This window comes from Parasteatoda tepidariorum, chromosome 1, assembly GCF_982258835.1.
Source record: "Parasteatoda tepidariorum strain Cologne lab strain chromosome 1, Ptep-v5.0, whole genome shotgun sequence".
Taxonomy (NCBI): Eukaryota; Metazoa; Arthropoda; class Arachnida; order Araneae; family Theridiidae; genus Parasteatoda; species Parasteatoda tepidariorum.
The window spans coordinates 99107024-99121274 of record NC_141755.1 but is presented as its reverse complement, the minus strand read 5'-3'; the positions used below and the strand labels follow the sequence as shown (position 1 = coordinate 99121274).

General features: G+C 30.5%; 1 protein-coding gene across 1 annotated transcript in view; it reads left to right on the top strand.

The window, feature by feature from the left end:
* LOC107439669 (uncharacterized) overlaps nucleotides 1-8403 on the top strand; it is a 35587-nt gene extending 27184 nt beyond the window's left edge. The window contains exon 4 of the mRNA XM_016052338.4: nucleotides 7358-8403. Within this exon, the coding sequence (XP_015907824.3) occupies nucleotides 7358-7585 (228 nt within the window). The 3' untranslated portion in view covers nucleotides 7586-8403. The remainder of the gene's footprint in view (nucleotides 1-7357) is intronic.
* Nucleotides 8404-14251: the final 5848 nt, after the last annotated feature.

Here is a 14251-nt window from a genome sequence, read left to right as displayed (position 1 = left end):
ATGTTAATTTGTTAAGAAATATTTAATTAATTGAGTAAATAAGATTTTAGTTTTTATTGAATTCATAATGCTAATATATTTATTGTGGTATGATTTAGTATTTTTAAAAAGATATATTTATATATTTTTCATTAACTAGTATCTATGGTGCTAAACTAAACTTTAGCATTTAGCTATTAACTAAATTTTAGCATTTAATTTTATGATCAAATCTGGTGGTTTACTTTTTTTTCTAATTAATTTGCATTGCGTATTAATATTAGTGGCAAGTTATTCTTTAATAATTTTGATTTATTAATTAAGTGGGATCATTTCATCTCTTCAATATTTTTAAATATTGTAGAAAAATAGCATTTTATTTTAATTTACATGGCATGCGTTGCTTAATTTTTTTTTCTTCATTAAAAATTTCACTTTTGTTCATTTTTGCATCTTTAGCAAAAAGTAAAGTTAAGAGATCCAAACTTTGCATCGATATCCTGACCAAACTATGAGGGACATATTTCCCAGATTGCGGCTACCCCCTATGAGGAGAGAGAGTACGTTTTTGTGATTTCATAACTTAAAATGTCATCTGCACTAATTAATTAGTATATTTGAGGTGACCCCCTCAAATCATTGAGATTTAGTTTTAGACCGTCAGATCAAAAGTTATTCAGAGTGGTTCTTTTTTTTTTCTTTCTTTTTTTCGTACGCTGCACGTTCCTATTTCAGTCAAGCCCATAAGCAGAATATTTTCAAATGTTCTGCAACAGGACTTATTAATTTATACATATGCTCTGCAAGCATTTCACAGCGAAAAAAAGTCAACTTTCGTTAAAATACTATATTTTCATTTATTAAAATACAGGATCATACACAGATACACAACATTATTTTTTAAACCAAGGCAAACATTCTTGATTTGTTACTTTTTCAATCACTTTTGAAGTACAAAATTTTGTTAATGACGATGATGAATTATTAATAAAATGACTATGATATGAAGGTCCGAACATTAAAATAAGAGCTGCCTTAAATGTCTTTCAAAGGGACAAGTACCCAGATGGGGCACCATTTGCAAACACAAACATTCGCTGGTCTGTTGTTCAAACAACTTCTTAATCTCCATCGAAAGCATTTGGTCTTTTAAAAACAATTCTGTCAATCGTGAATCCCCACGATTCACAAATTGCTTCACAAAATCTTAGAATTTTAATTCTTTTACGGCTTGCTTTCGCAGGAAAACGCTGTCACTTCAAGATACAAATTGTTCTGCAGGACTTCATTTGTTCTGCGACGTACGTCACAGTTTTAGGCACTTTCTGCTTCTGGGCAGTCAAGTACATATTTGGGAACCATTTTCCTGCAAACAAAATTTTAGTTGTAAAGTTGGTGTTGCAGTGTTTGAATTCTACACTATAGTTATCTTGCTTTAATACTAGAGTTTTATAGAATTGCTCTTTATAAATTTAAAATGATTTTTTTTTATTTCTTTAAAAGAAATTATTTAACTTGGAGACTTGAAAAATGTCCTATGCTGTCATTCATAACATTATGAGTTCATCTTTTGAGTACAATTCCTTATATGAGTTGTGTAATAATGACCTTTATGTCAGCCAAGTAATATTTAATGAAATAGAAATAAAATGTTTTATTCATATGTTTTTCATTATTGTAAGATATCAGAGCATATTGTCAGTAGATAACTGTATGAAGATGCTATATAAGAATCATGTGAGTTACATATACATTAATATTTTTTTTTTTATGTGTAAACCAATTTAAGTGCTTCATATTTAATTGCAATAGATAACAGCAAAACCACAATTTACCAAACTTTGTTAATTAGCATTTGCTTCTCTCGGTATCCAGGCAATATTACATTGAAAATGAATGATTGTCTTTTTTAAACTGTTATTTTACAGGTGAAATGAAATTATACTGTATATATATCGTACTGTGATTGAAATTTTTGTGCTGTGCCCATCAAAGCAAAATATTGAGTTATTTTAATGATGTGTTATGTTGTGATTTTAATGATTCTTGATTTACATACCTATCTTTAAACTTCGCAATTATACTTAAGAAAATAAGTTTGTCATTGTTTTTAACTATGAAACTGGAAAATGATTCCTATAGAGCCTTGATTTAAAATTTTTATTTTTGAATAATATGTTTTTTAAAATTTCCCTGCCATGCAACATAAAAAGTGTTCTTTATATTTTTACTCATTATTATGTGCTGGTAAATATGGATTGCTCACATCAAAAATTCAGTTCATTTAATCCAAAAAATAATATTTTTAATTTCTATTTAAATTTTAAAAAAAGACAAAAATCATTAACCAAAAATGACTAGATTCATCATTCAGGGCTGATTGTGCTGCGGAAAAAATCTGGATTTCCGGATTTTTTGCTAACCGTGATCCGGAAGTTTCCGGAGATCGAGGGTTCAGACGGTTCAAAAAATCATTGATCACAAAAGTTTCTGGAAATCTAATTTTCAAAGGTGGAACTTAAAAGCACAGTTTATTTTATTTGTAAGGGAGAGTCAGATACTTTATAAGCGTATATTCAAGATTAATATTAATTTTTTATCTGTAAATAGTTATTATAATCATAAACTCAAGAAAAAAAAGTATTTGTAAATTTTTATTACTTCTCCAGGTCGACATAGGTATTTGTAAATGGTATAGGTTTGTGTAAAATTTTAAATATATTTTAAGTAAACCAAGAAATATTGAGAAAAAGGAAAAAACCCTGTTTAAAATTTTTTTTAATTTTTCGATTTAAACTTCTTTTTTTTTTACTCAAGAAATTTTCCGGAATTTTGACTTGGGCTCACAATTACCCCTGATCATTAGACTATATTTTGTTCACGATAATTGGCCTGTTTATGTTTTATTTGACTGATTTTTAAGTCAAGAACAGTATGTTTATATTTTATGTTTTTTATGGTTTATATTTTATGTTTTTTTATGTCTTTAACAATCTTTTTTTTTTTGTTGTTGCTTGTTTTGTATTTGTTGAGTAAATTAGTAAATAAAAACTTTATATACTTATATAGATGTTTTTATTAACTGAATAGAGGAGCATATTTAAGAGATTTTGACTGTGTTGCTAAAACCTTGAGCTAAACATATTACTCACACACATTACTCATACTGTCAAATTTTCTTTCTTTTCATGAAAATGTCAAACCCACTTTTTTAAAATAGATTATATCAATTCAATAAAAAAAGAGAATAAATCCACTATAGATAAGAGTTCTTTTCCAGAAACTAGTTATTTTATCATGATCATGCAAATTCTTTGAAAATAATTTTGCATTTTGTTAAAGTATATAGTGCTTAAAAAGATTTTTTAAGTGCTTGAAAAGTACTTTAAAGGTGTTTATTTTTTGTTGAGAGATTTGACTACGCACCCTGTCATATGTACTTGTTTTCAGCAAAATCAGTGGTCACCACTGAACATTAATATTTTCATTCTGAAATGATGCCCCATATGCTTCCAAAAATTCACCTCTTATTGCTTCACGGAAATGTGGCCCCTTTTATCTTTGCAACATCCCATATTCCCCGAACTGACATCTGTAGTATCTTTTTTTCACTGAATTCTTCCCCCCCCCCAGCATATCTGTAATTTTTAATGGAATTAGATCAACACATAGAATTTGGCCTTCACACAATCAGGGTTGCCACTTCACAGGGAAAACCTGAAAAATACAGGGAATTTAAAAATCACCTAAAATAACAGGGGATTTTGTTCCTTTTTTCATCTTTTAAAAAATGGTGACCACTCAAAACGCAGTCTATGGCGTATTTAAGGATGATATTTTAACTATACCAAACTATTTAATTTACTCTATCATTATTTGTTTGAAATGTGCTCAGCTGTACCTTTTTTCTCTAACTTTTCCAGTAATTTAATTTAGTATAGTTATAACAATATAGCACACACAAAAGCGCAGTGGTAGTGTGTTTCCTCTTAATATATTGTGCTTAATACGAGTATCTACAGGGAAAACACAGGGTTTTTTTCTTTCCAGATTTGAGTGGCTACCCTGACAATTCCGTTTCAATTTTCCATTCGTATTTTCTTAAAAAAAATTTTAATAGTTAAACTTTCTAATATGTGCTATTTTTTTTTTATTATTCTTTGAAATTTTATAACCAAGGACATACAAAACTTTTATGAGCCAGTAAAAATTCTCAAGAGCCAGTTTCTAGAATCTTGGTTTTATTGCATTTGCTGTGGCATAAAAAAATAAACTAGCTTCTCATAGATGTTGTGCTGTTTAAGTGTTGCGACAATTAAATAGTAGAATAATTGAAAACTATATACATTTTATTTACAAAACAGTAATATGATATTTAGGAGACACAGATTTTAAATACCAAGCCAACTTTGCTTTATGCTACTTTGCCCTCCCCTCTTGTGAAAAAAAGTTGATAATGTTTGTAATCAGCTGAAAGCTTTTCTTGACGGCTCTACAGAATTACACATATTTTAAAATTCAAATATTTTTACTATGATGTCATGGCATCTCATGACAGAAGAACTTCCGAAAGCGATAGTTATTTGCAACAGAAACTTTACTTATTCTAGCAGTAGCAAAATGTATTGTCCCATTTGTATTTAGTGACACTGCTACAGAAGTCTTTCCTGAAATGTTTCCGGATTCTAAAATAGCAAGTTCAAACAAAGTTTTCCATCTCTAGAACTAAGTGTTTTGTTCTTGATGGCATGGGACCCTTTTTCAAAGCTAATCTCAAGAATGAGATAATCAAATATGGAACTTACTATTCAATTCAGATGGATGGAACTCTGATTCAGTGGGGAGAAAAAAACCTAACAACTTGATATGTTTTTATAGCGAAGTAAAGTAAAAGGTGCTTACTAAGCATTTAGGATCATTTCATTTAGGCTATGACACCAGTATAAAAAAAAGCTGTATCTAAGTTATCTCAAATAACTTATTAGCTTTTATAGTGATGGACCAAATGTAACAAAGTCATTGAAGAAAACCATGTCAAATAGAAATAAGTGAATGTTTATGGTATTCGTGCCTACCAACTCTTTCGGTTTCATCGGAAGACTTGCTAATTTCGGACCCGTTTTACGATCTTCCGATCACAAATATCTTCCACTTTTCCGACTTCTGTTCCATTTTATTTTATGCAATTTTTATTATTTGTGGTATCAGGGGTCCGTCTAGTTTTTTTTTTAGAGGTACCTATTTTGTGAAAATTTAAGACGTAATTTTTGAATATTAAAAAATCAACATAAAAATATGGTAAAGTAAGTAAATATTTTCAAAAATTTTCACTACAATTGACTGGTAAATTTCTATATGGCTTTCCCCATATTTTCAAAATTCATAATCATTGTCCATAGTTAAATTTCAACTTGAATTTGATAAAAACATGAATTTAACAGTACTAGTAGTAAAAGTTATTTTAATTGAAAGAAACTTTTCAACCGGATCATAAAAAAAAAATAAATGTCTGTTAGAATAAATTTACAATAGTGTTTAAGATAATGTTCGAATTTCGATTTCCTGTGAAGTTCAGAAAGGGAGAGCCTCGTCACATTTCAGTTGAAAAGACTCAGCGAAAAAAAAAATCTCGCTTTGCGGTTGGGCTTATCATCTCATCAAACACGTGCTACCTTTTCGTAAAAGACTGCTGCCAGAAAAACTCCTCCTTTCCATTTATTTTATTCATCGTTGATCAACCGACCCAATATTTAGTTTACGACTACTAATGTTCAACTCCGTAGCCTTGTAATTTTGAACCAATCCAGAAGACAAGGAAACTCCTGGATCAGTACCCTACCCCCAGAGGTATTGATTTGTTATGGGAACATGGAGGAAATGCGACTCGACAGATTTACCGCTCATCAGTCACCATTTATTACACGGGGAGTTTTCGGCCGGCTGGGATCAAACTCTTCGACACAGACCCAGTGCCCCTACCTGCCAGGCCATCCTTTCCATAGATTGCAACGAGAACAGCGTTTGCATGAGAACTTGCTTTTTTATTTCTGAAACTACCGTTTTTCCTGAAGTTGAAGTTGTAAAAGTACCACTAAGTAGTAGTAAATTTACCCTGGACAGACCCCCTGGGTATAGATAAAACAATTTGTAAAAAATTCACTCCCTCTCACGTTTTCGCATTATCTCTGCAGAGAATAAATAATGTGCATCAGAGTCGTGTGGGTTTCCGTGTAAGAACAAAGAACCTCGCTTCTTTCTGTTCAAATCCGATCGTTCCACTTTTGCAGCTGTGGAAACATGCTTTTTTAAAAAAAAAAGAAAACCCTAATGTTTGTCATAGAGCCGGAACGGGGGGTCATAAAAAAGTTATGTAAGGTGTTGAACAAATTCAATTCGTAACTTCGAATTTCAGTGCGGCTCTACCGTTTTTCTTGCTCTTTATTTCGAGCCGTTGGTGTTGCCACTTTAAGAAACTTGAATCGAGTCATCGAAACGTCATTTCATTTACAGATTTTTCCGTACATAAAGAAATCAACTTCTTGATTAAGCATGCGCTGTTTGCTGAATGTATTTTCTGTATCTCACAGCGGAAAAAAATGACATTCAAACACATATTTCAGAAAGTAATTCTCGCTCATTATCAAAATAAGAGAAGACGTTTAGTTTATAAAAAATAATTAAAAGGCAATCTCTCTGCATATTTTTTTTTCTTTCCAAAAAAGGAAACTAATAAAAAATGATTAATTGATAAAAACGACTTGAAAGCTTTTTTCTATAGTTTAGACTGAAAATTATGAGAAAAATGAACAATTAAAGGTAAATTTTTTTTTAAAAAAAAAAAGGTATTAGAAATGGTTAAAAAAAATTTATTGATGTCCCCCCCTCCCAAGAAATATTTGTAATGGTAATCAGAATTAAACCTATAAACACAGATAAGTGTAGTATTATATTAATAGTAAATAAATTTTTTTCAAAATGGAATATGAATTGCTTTTAAGGGATGGCGACTTATTTTTACAAAGGGGTCTTTTATTGGGATCAAAGGGCAAGCAGCGTGGGTAGCCCTTTAAAAAGCGCTTAAGGAAAACACCAGTGGAAATAATATTTTTTTTCCAATTCACAAAAATGAATATTTTTTTTATTCTTCATTCAAAATATTAACCAATAGTTAAAAAAGGTGTCTGTTAAATGCTTCCTAATAGTTTGGTTAATTTTGCTTTGGTTTAACCTTTTGTTTAAAGCAAACCAAAAAAAAGAAAAATTTTCTTTTCTTTTTTCAACTCTGTGAACAACTCAATGAGTGATATATTTATATCTTATTAATCTTCATTGTTGTAAAAAATTACTCCGAAAGTTAAAAATGACTTTTTTTTTTCAGAAACTCCTGTTACCAAAATTACCTTTTGTTCTTCTCGTAAGGAAAATCACTGAAAATATACCTGGTTTGAGATGGCAGGCTCTGGCGATTGAGGCATTGCAGGAAGCTGCAGAAATGTATCTCGTTCATTTGTTTGAAAATTCTGCTGTTCTTTGTACCAATCACAGAAGTCATATGACGGACATGCGTTTGGCTAAGCGTATACGATCTCGATTTGAAGACTATTAATAATCTTTACAAATCATGTTATCAGGCTTCGTAAAATAATTTTTGATGCTTAATTTTAAGGATTTTTTTTTTTTTTTTTTAACTTTCCTGAAATATTATCATACAAAATGTGAATGTTTGGTATAGAAAGAAAAAAAAATGGGGAGGGAACAATGATTACCTTTTGATACTTCACATTGCTTATTCTTATTTTTTATTACGAAATTTATTGGGATAGATAGTGTTTTATAATATAGTATAAATTATTAATGTTTTTTAGTGTTAATTTTCTTAATCCCCTACCGTCAAGGCTTGATAATTTAATTCAATTAAACTCGTTATTAAGAATTCGCGGGAATCATAGGGATTGCTGTTCTAACTTAGAAATTATATTCTGGGGTCGATCCAGGGTTTTACTTTTTGGACTCATTTTTGTAAAAAAGAAGAAAAAAAAATGGAAATTTATTTTTCTGAAAATTTCTTAATTGATAAAAAAACATTTAGTTTTACCATCAACTATTTTTTATTAAATCCACGTGTTTCTCGGCGCTACCTTATGGTTTTTAAAATTGATTCCTGTACATTTAATACGATATGATAATTGTTATTGCCTTCGATTTGTAATGATTCCATCAGAATTTTACATCGTTTGTCGAAAGTTTATCAGCTTTTATTTATCAATTTTTCGGATATATTAACATGGTTTTTCTATTTCTAATATTTTATGATGTTACTACTACGTTCAATTATGTTACAAATGTTCAATCTCTCAATTATGTTTATATCTCTAATATATTGTAGATTTTATAATAGAGAATAAAATAAAATGTTTTTCTTTCTGTATTGTTTATGTTTCGATTTTTTATTCTTCATAAAGGGTCCTATCTTTTTTATTTCCTTTCTTTTTAAAACTTTTTTTTTATATTTCAATAAAAATGAAAAAAAATAGGAAAAAATATCATTAAGAAAACAATTCTATTCAATTGTCATATTTTGCGTATTTTATTTTTAGAAATATTTTATTAATTAAGTAAATAAGATTTTAGTTTTTATTGAATTCATAATGCTGATATATTTATTGTGGTATGATTTAGTATTTTTTAAAAGATAATTTTTTTTTATTAACTTGTATCTATGATGCAGAATATCTGTGTATTGCAGATATACTAGCAAATTTTTTAATTACTAAATTTTAGCATTTAAATTTATTATCAAATCTGGTAGTTTACTTTTTTTTAATTTTTCCTTTTCTTAAATTCTTTCTTGCCTTAATACTTCAAAAATTGTCGAAATCAGATAAAACGCTGTCAAAAATCAGGGACAAGTTTCATTTGCAACATTGGGGCCATTTGTTAGACATTAATGATGCATAATACTTGCATTATAAGCTATTGTAATTATAATTTATATATCATTTATAAATAATATAGCCAAAATTATTAATTGGTTTTTCTGAAAACATGGTATTCTTAATATATTATAAGTAATGACTATGAGTTTTTAATTATTATCAATCTAAATATTGATTTTAATTATTTTATGCCACAATTTAGGCAGATTATTATTTTAGATTACGTGAAACTTAAGTGGTTTCTTATTGTCTGATCTCAACTTATAATAATAAAGAAAAATTGATTCTTAATGTTTGTTATCATTACTTATAAAAAAAAAATTTTTACCTTTCTTAATATTTTTCGTATTTGACACAAATATTTTTTAAAATTTCCACGATGCTTCCTTTAAGGACTATGTTCAATGTAGTTTTCAGTTCCATATAGCTTCCTAACTTAAAAGTTTTTAATTTATTTGAAAATCAAGAGAGAAACTGATGTACTTCCTTCTTCCATGACTCTCCACCTAGTGAAAGCATGCGAAGTGTTGCCATAGGTAGAGAGTGTTGCTCTACGCCACCTATAGCCCATTTACGGCTCTATAAAGAAATTGGTAAAATGTATACTGGAGAATTTGTTTGGATATCATACAAAATTAATTGCTCTGTTTCCTCTTAATTAAACAAATTTAGGAAAGGTGGTTACCAAGGCAGCAGATTCTCTTGATCAAATATATTATTGATTGGGGAAAAAGAATATTATTGTTAAAATGCATCAATGGTAAGAACTTTTAACAAGTACCAAGCTAAAAAACAGGAATTAAAAATATTTCTGGACATTTTTGTAAAAGAAAAAAGGAAAATTCGTTGAAATCTGTATAACTTAGAGAAAATGCGCCAACTCCCTTAGGAAAATTTGCCTTAGAGAAGCCTATGGTAATCTATGGCTACCATAGAAATTTGTATGGCAAAGTCACATCACTTTTCCATTATTAATGGTGTTCTATTCCACATAGCATTTTGCAAACAATCTTCATGTTGAAAAACGCAGTTAAGTGCTTATCATCAAGCCAGATCCATCATTTCTTTAATAATTAAAATTTTTTAATTCTTTTAAATTGTTCGGTGACAATTTCATTTTATTGCTATCATATATCAAAGTCAGTGTTTTCATTCTCATTAGTTTTTTATTTTAATTCCACTTAGGTTCTTGCAATGCTTTTTTACATTATCTTACATACGTTAGGGCTTTATATTTTTATTTTGTGTTTAATTTTTGATTGCCATTAAATTTTTTTTATCATGTCTCTGTGTTTTACTATCTTACACCTAATATTTCTTAAGCATCCACATATTTGTACAATGTTCTGTTACATATTTATACATAGCTTAGGGTCATCACTTAACTAGATTTGCTGGATTACTGGTTGACAATTGTTTTGCTTCAATATCATCAACGGGACAGTCCCTGGCCATATCATCTGCTGCTGTTACCAAAAATGCTTTTAACAATTCAATCTTTCCTTAAGTTTACAACTTTTTTGTCATAGCGATTCCCTATACCCAATTAATTTTTATTTACTATCCATGACCAAATGTCAATAGCAATTATTAATTTTACCAATTTTAATCATGTCATAAACATGTTTTGTATTTACCAATGTTTCTATGTTGCGTTCTCTTTTCTAACTGTGCTTAACACAACTCAACATAAATTTTCTGAGTTTTATATCAAAAAAATATTATAGAATAAATAAATAAAAATTAATTCTTGACCGGTATCGCAGTTTTAAAAATTAATCATCGGCCAGTATCGATCCCCAGACCCTTTGCTTAATAGCCCGACGCGCTTCCAACCACACTATGCCTCACACACTGCTGTCGCGAATATCAAGCTTAAAGAACTTAAAAGCGGGTACCTAGTGGAACCTATTATGGGACATTGTAGGCCCCCTTATATGTTTATAAAAATTCTCTTTGGTACGATTGTTTAGTATATTATACTCCAATCTCTTGCCGAGTTTGAAAATTAAAAGTTTATATTAAAGGAAGATACGGGTTGATTCGTAAGCGAGTCTTCGGTGGCGAAATTTATCCGTTTCTTAGCAAATATTCACTTTTTCCCAAAGAAAAATAATAATTTTTATATATTGAACATTTCATTCACGTAAAAATATTGAAAAAGATATCAAAAAAATATTATAGAATAAATAAATAAAAATTAATTCTTGACCGGTATCGCAGTTTTAAAAATTAATCTTCGGCCAGTATCGATCGCCAGACCCTTTGCTTAATAGCCCGACGCGCTTCCAACCACACTATGCCTCACACACTGCTGTCGCGAATATCAAGCTTAAAGAACTTAAAAGCGGGTACCTTGTGGAAGCTATTATGGGACATTGTAGGCCCCTTATATGTTTATAAAAACTCTCTTTGGTACTATTGTTTAGTATATTATACTCCAATGTCTTGCCGAGTTTGAAAATTATAAGTTTATATTAAAGGAAGATATGGGGTGATTCGTATGCGAGTCTTCGGTGCCGAAATTTATCCGTTTCTTAGCAAATATTCACTCTTTCCCAAAGAAAAATAATAATTTTTATATATTGAACACTTCATTCACGTAAAAATATTTAAAAAGATATAAAAAAAATATTATAGAATAAAAAAATAAAAATTAACCCTTGACCGGTATCGCAGTTTTAAAAATTAATCTTCGGCCAGCATCGATCCCCAGACCCTTTCATTAATAGCCCGACGCGCTTCCAACCACACTATGCCTCACACACTGCTGTCGCGAATATCAAGCTTAAAGAACTTAAAAGCGGGTACCTAGTGGAAGCTATTATGGGACATTGTAGGCCCCCTTATATGTTTATAAAAATTCTCTTTGGTACGATTGTTTAGTATATTATACTCCAATCCCTTGCCGAGTTTGAAAATTATAAGTTTATATTAAAGGAAGATATGGGGTGATTCGTATGCGAGTCTTCGGTGCCGAAATTTATCCGTTTCTTAGCAAATATTCACTCTTTCCCAAAGAAAAATAATAATTTTTATATATTGAACACTTCATACACGTCAAAATATTGAAAAAGATATCAAAAAATATTATAGAATAAATAAGTAAAAACTAACCCTTGACCGGTATCGCAGTTTTAAAAATTAATCTTCGGCCAGTATCGATCCCCAGACCCTTTGCTTAATAGTCCGACGCGCTTCCAACCACACTATGCCTCACACACTGCTGTCGCGAATATCAAGCTTAAAGAACTTAAAAGCGGGTACCTAGTGGAACCTATTATGGGACATTGTAGGCCCCCTTATATGTTTATAAAAATTCTCTTTGGTACGATTGTTTAGTATATTATACTCCAATCTCTTGCCGAGTTTTAAAATTATAAGTTTATATTAAAGGAAGATACGGGGTGATTCGTATGCGAGTCTTCGGTGCCGAAATTTATCCGTTTCTTAGCTAATATTCACTCTTTCCCAAAGAAAAATAATAATTTTTATATATTGAACACTTCATTCACGTAAAAATATTGAAAAAGATATCAAAAAAATATTATAGAATAAAAAAATAAAAATTAACCCTTGACCGGTATCACAGTTTTAAAAATTAATCTTCGGCCAGTATCGATCCCCAGACCCTTTGCTTAATAGCCCGACGCGCTTCCAACCACACTATGCCTCACACACTGCTGTCGCGAATATCAAGCTTAAAGAACTTAAAAGCGGGGACCTAGTGGAACCTATTATGGGACATTGTAGGCCCCCTTATATGTTTATAAAAATTCTCTTTGGTACGATTGTTTAGTATATCATACTCCAATCTCTTGCCGAGTTTTAAAATTATAAGTTTATATTAAAGGAAGATACGGGGTGATTCGTATGCGAGTCTTCGGTGCCGAAATTTATCCGTTTCTTAGCTAATATTCACTCTTTCCCAAAGAAAAATAATAATTTTTATATATTGAACACTTCATTCACGTAAAAATATTGAAAAAGATATCAAAAAAATATTATAGAATAAAAAAATAAAAATTAACCCTTGACCGGTATCACAGTTTTAAAAATTAATCTTCGGCCAGTATCGATCCCCAGACCCTTTGCTTAATAGCCCGACGCGCTTCCAACCACACTATGCCTCACACACTGCTGTCGCGAATATCAAGCTTAAAGAACTTAAAAGCGGGGACCTAGTGGAACCTATTATGGGACATTGTAGGCCCCCATATATGTTTATAAAAATTCTCTTTGGTACGATTGTTTAGTATATTATACTCCAATCTCTTGCCGAGTTTTAAAATTATAAGTTTATATTAAAGGAAGATACGGGGTGATTCGTATGCGAGTCTTCGGTGCCGAAATTTATCCGTTTCTTAGCAAATATTCACTCTTTCCCAAAGAAAAATAATAATTTTTATATATTGAACACTTCATTCACGTAAAAATATTGAAAAAGATATCAAAAAAATATTATAGAATAAAAAAATAAAAACTAACCCTTGACCGGTATCGCAGTTTTAAAAATTAATCTTCGGCCAGTATCGATCCCCAGACCCTTTGCTTAATAGCCCGACGCGCTTCCAACCACACTATGCCTCACACACTGCTGTCGCGAATATCAAGCTTAAAGAACTTAAAAGCGGGGACCTAGTGGAACCTATTATGGGACATTGTAGGCCCCCATATATGTTTATAAAAATTCTCTTTGGTACGATTGTTTAGTATATTATACTCCAATCTCTTGCCGAGTTTTAAAATTATAAGTTTATATTAAAGGAAGATACGGGGTGATTCGTATGCGAGTCTTCGGTGCCGAAATTTATCCGTTTCTTAGCAAATATTCACTCTTTCCCAAAGAAAAATAATAATTTTTATATATTGAACACTTCATTCACGTAAAAATATTGAAAAAGATATCAAAAAAATATTATAGAATAAAAAAATAAAAATTAACCCTTGACCGGTATCGCAGTTTTAAAAATTAATCTTCGGCCAGTATCGATCCCCAGACCCTTTGCTTAATAGCCCGACGCTCTTCCAACCACACTATGCCTCACACACTGCTGTCGCGAATATCAAGCTTAAAGAACTTAAAAGCGGGTACCTTGTGGAAGCTATTATGGGACATTGTAGGCCCCCTTATATGTTTATAAAAACTCTCTTTGGTACTATTGTTTAGTATATTATACTCCAATGTCTTGCCGAGTTTGAAAATTATAAGTTTATATTAAAGGAAGATATGGGGTGATTCGTATGCGAGTCTTCGGTGCCGAAATTTATCCGTTTCTTAGCAAATATTCACTCTTTCCCAAAGAAAAATAATAATTTTTATATATTGAACACTT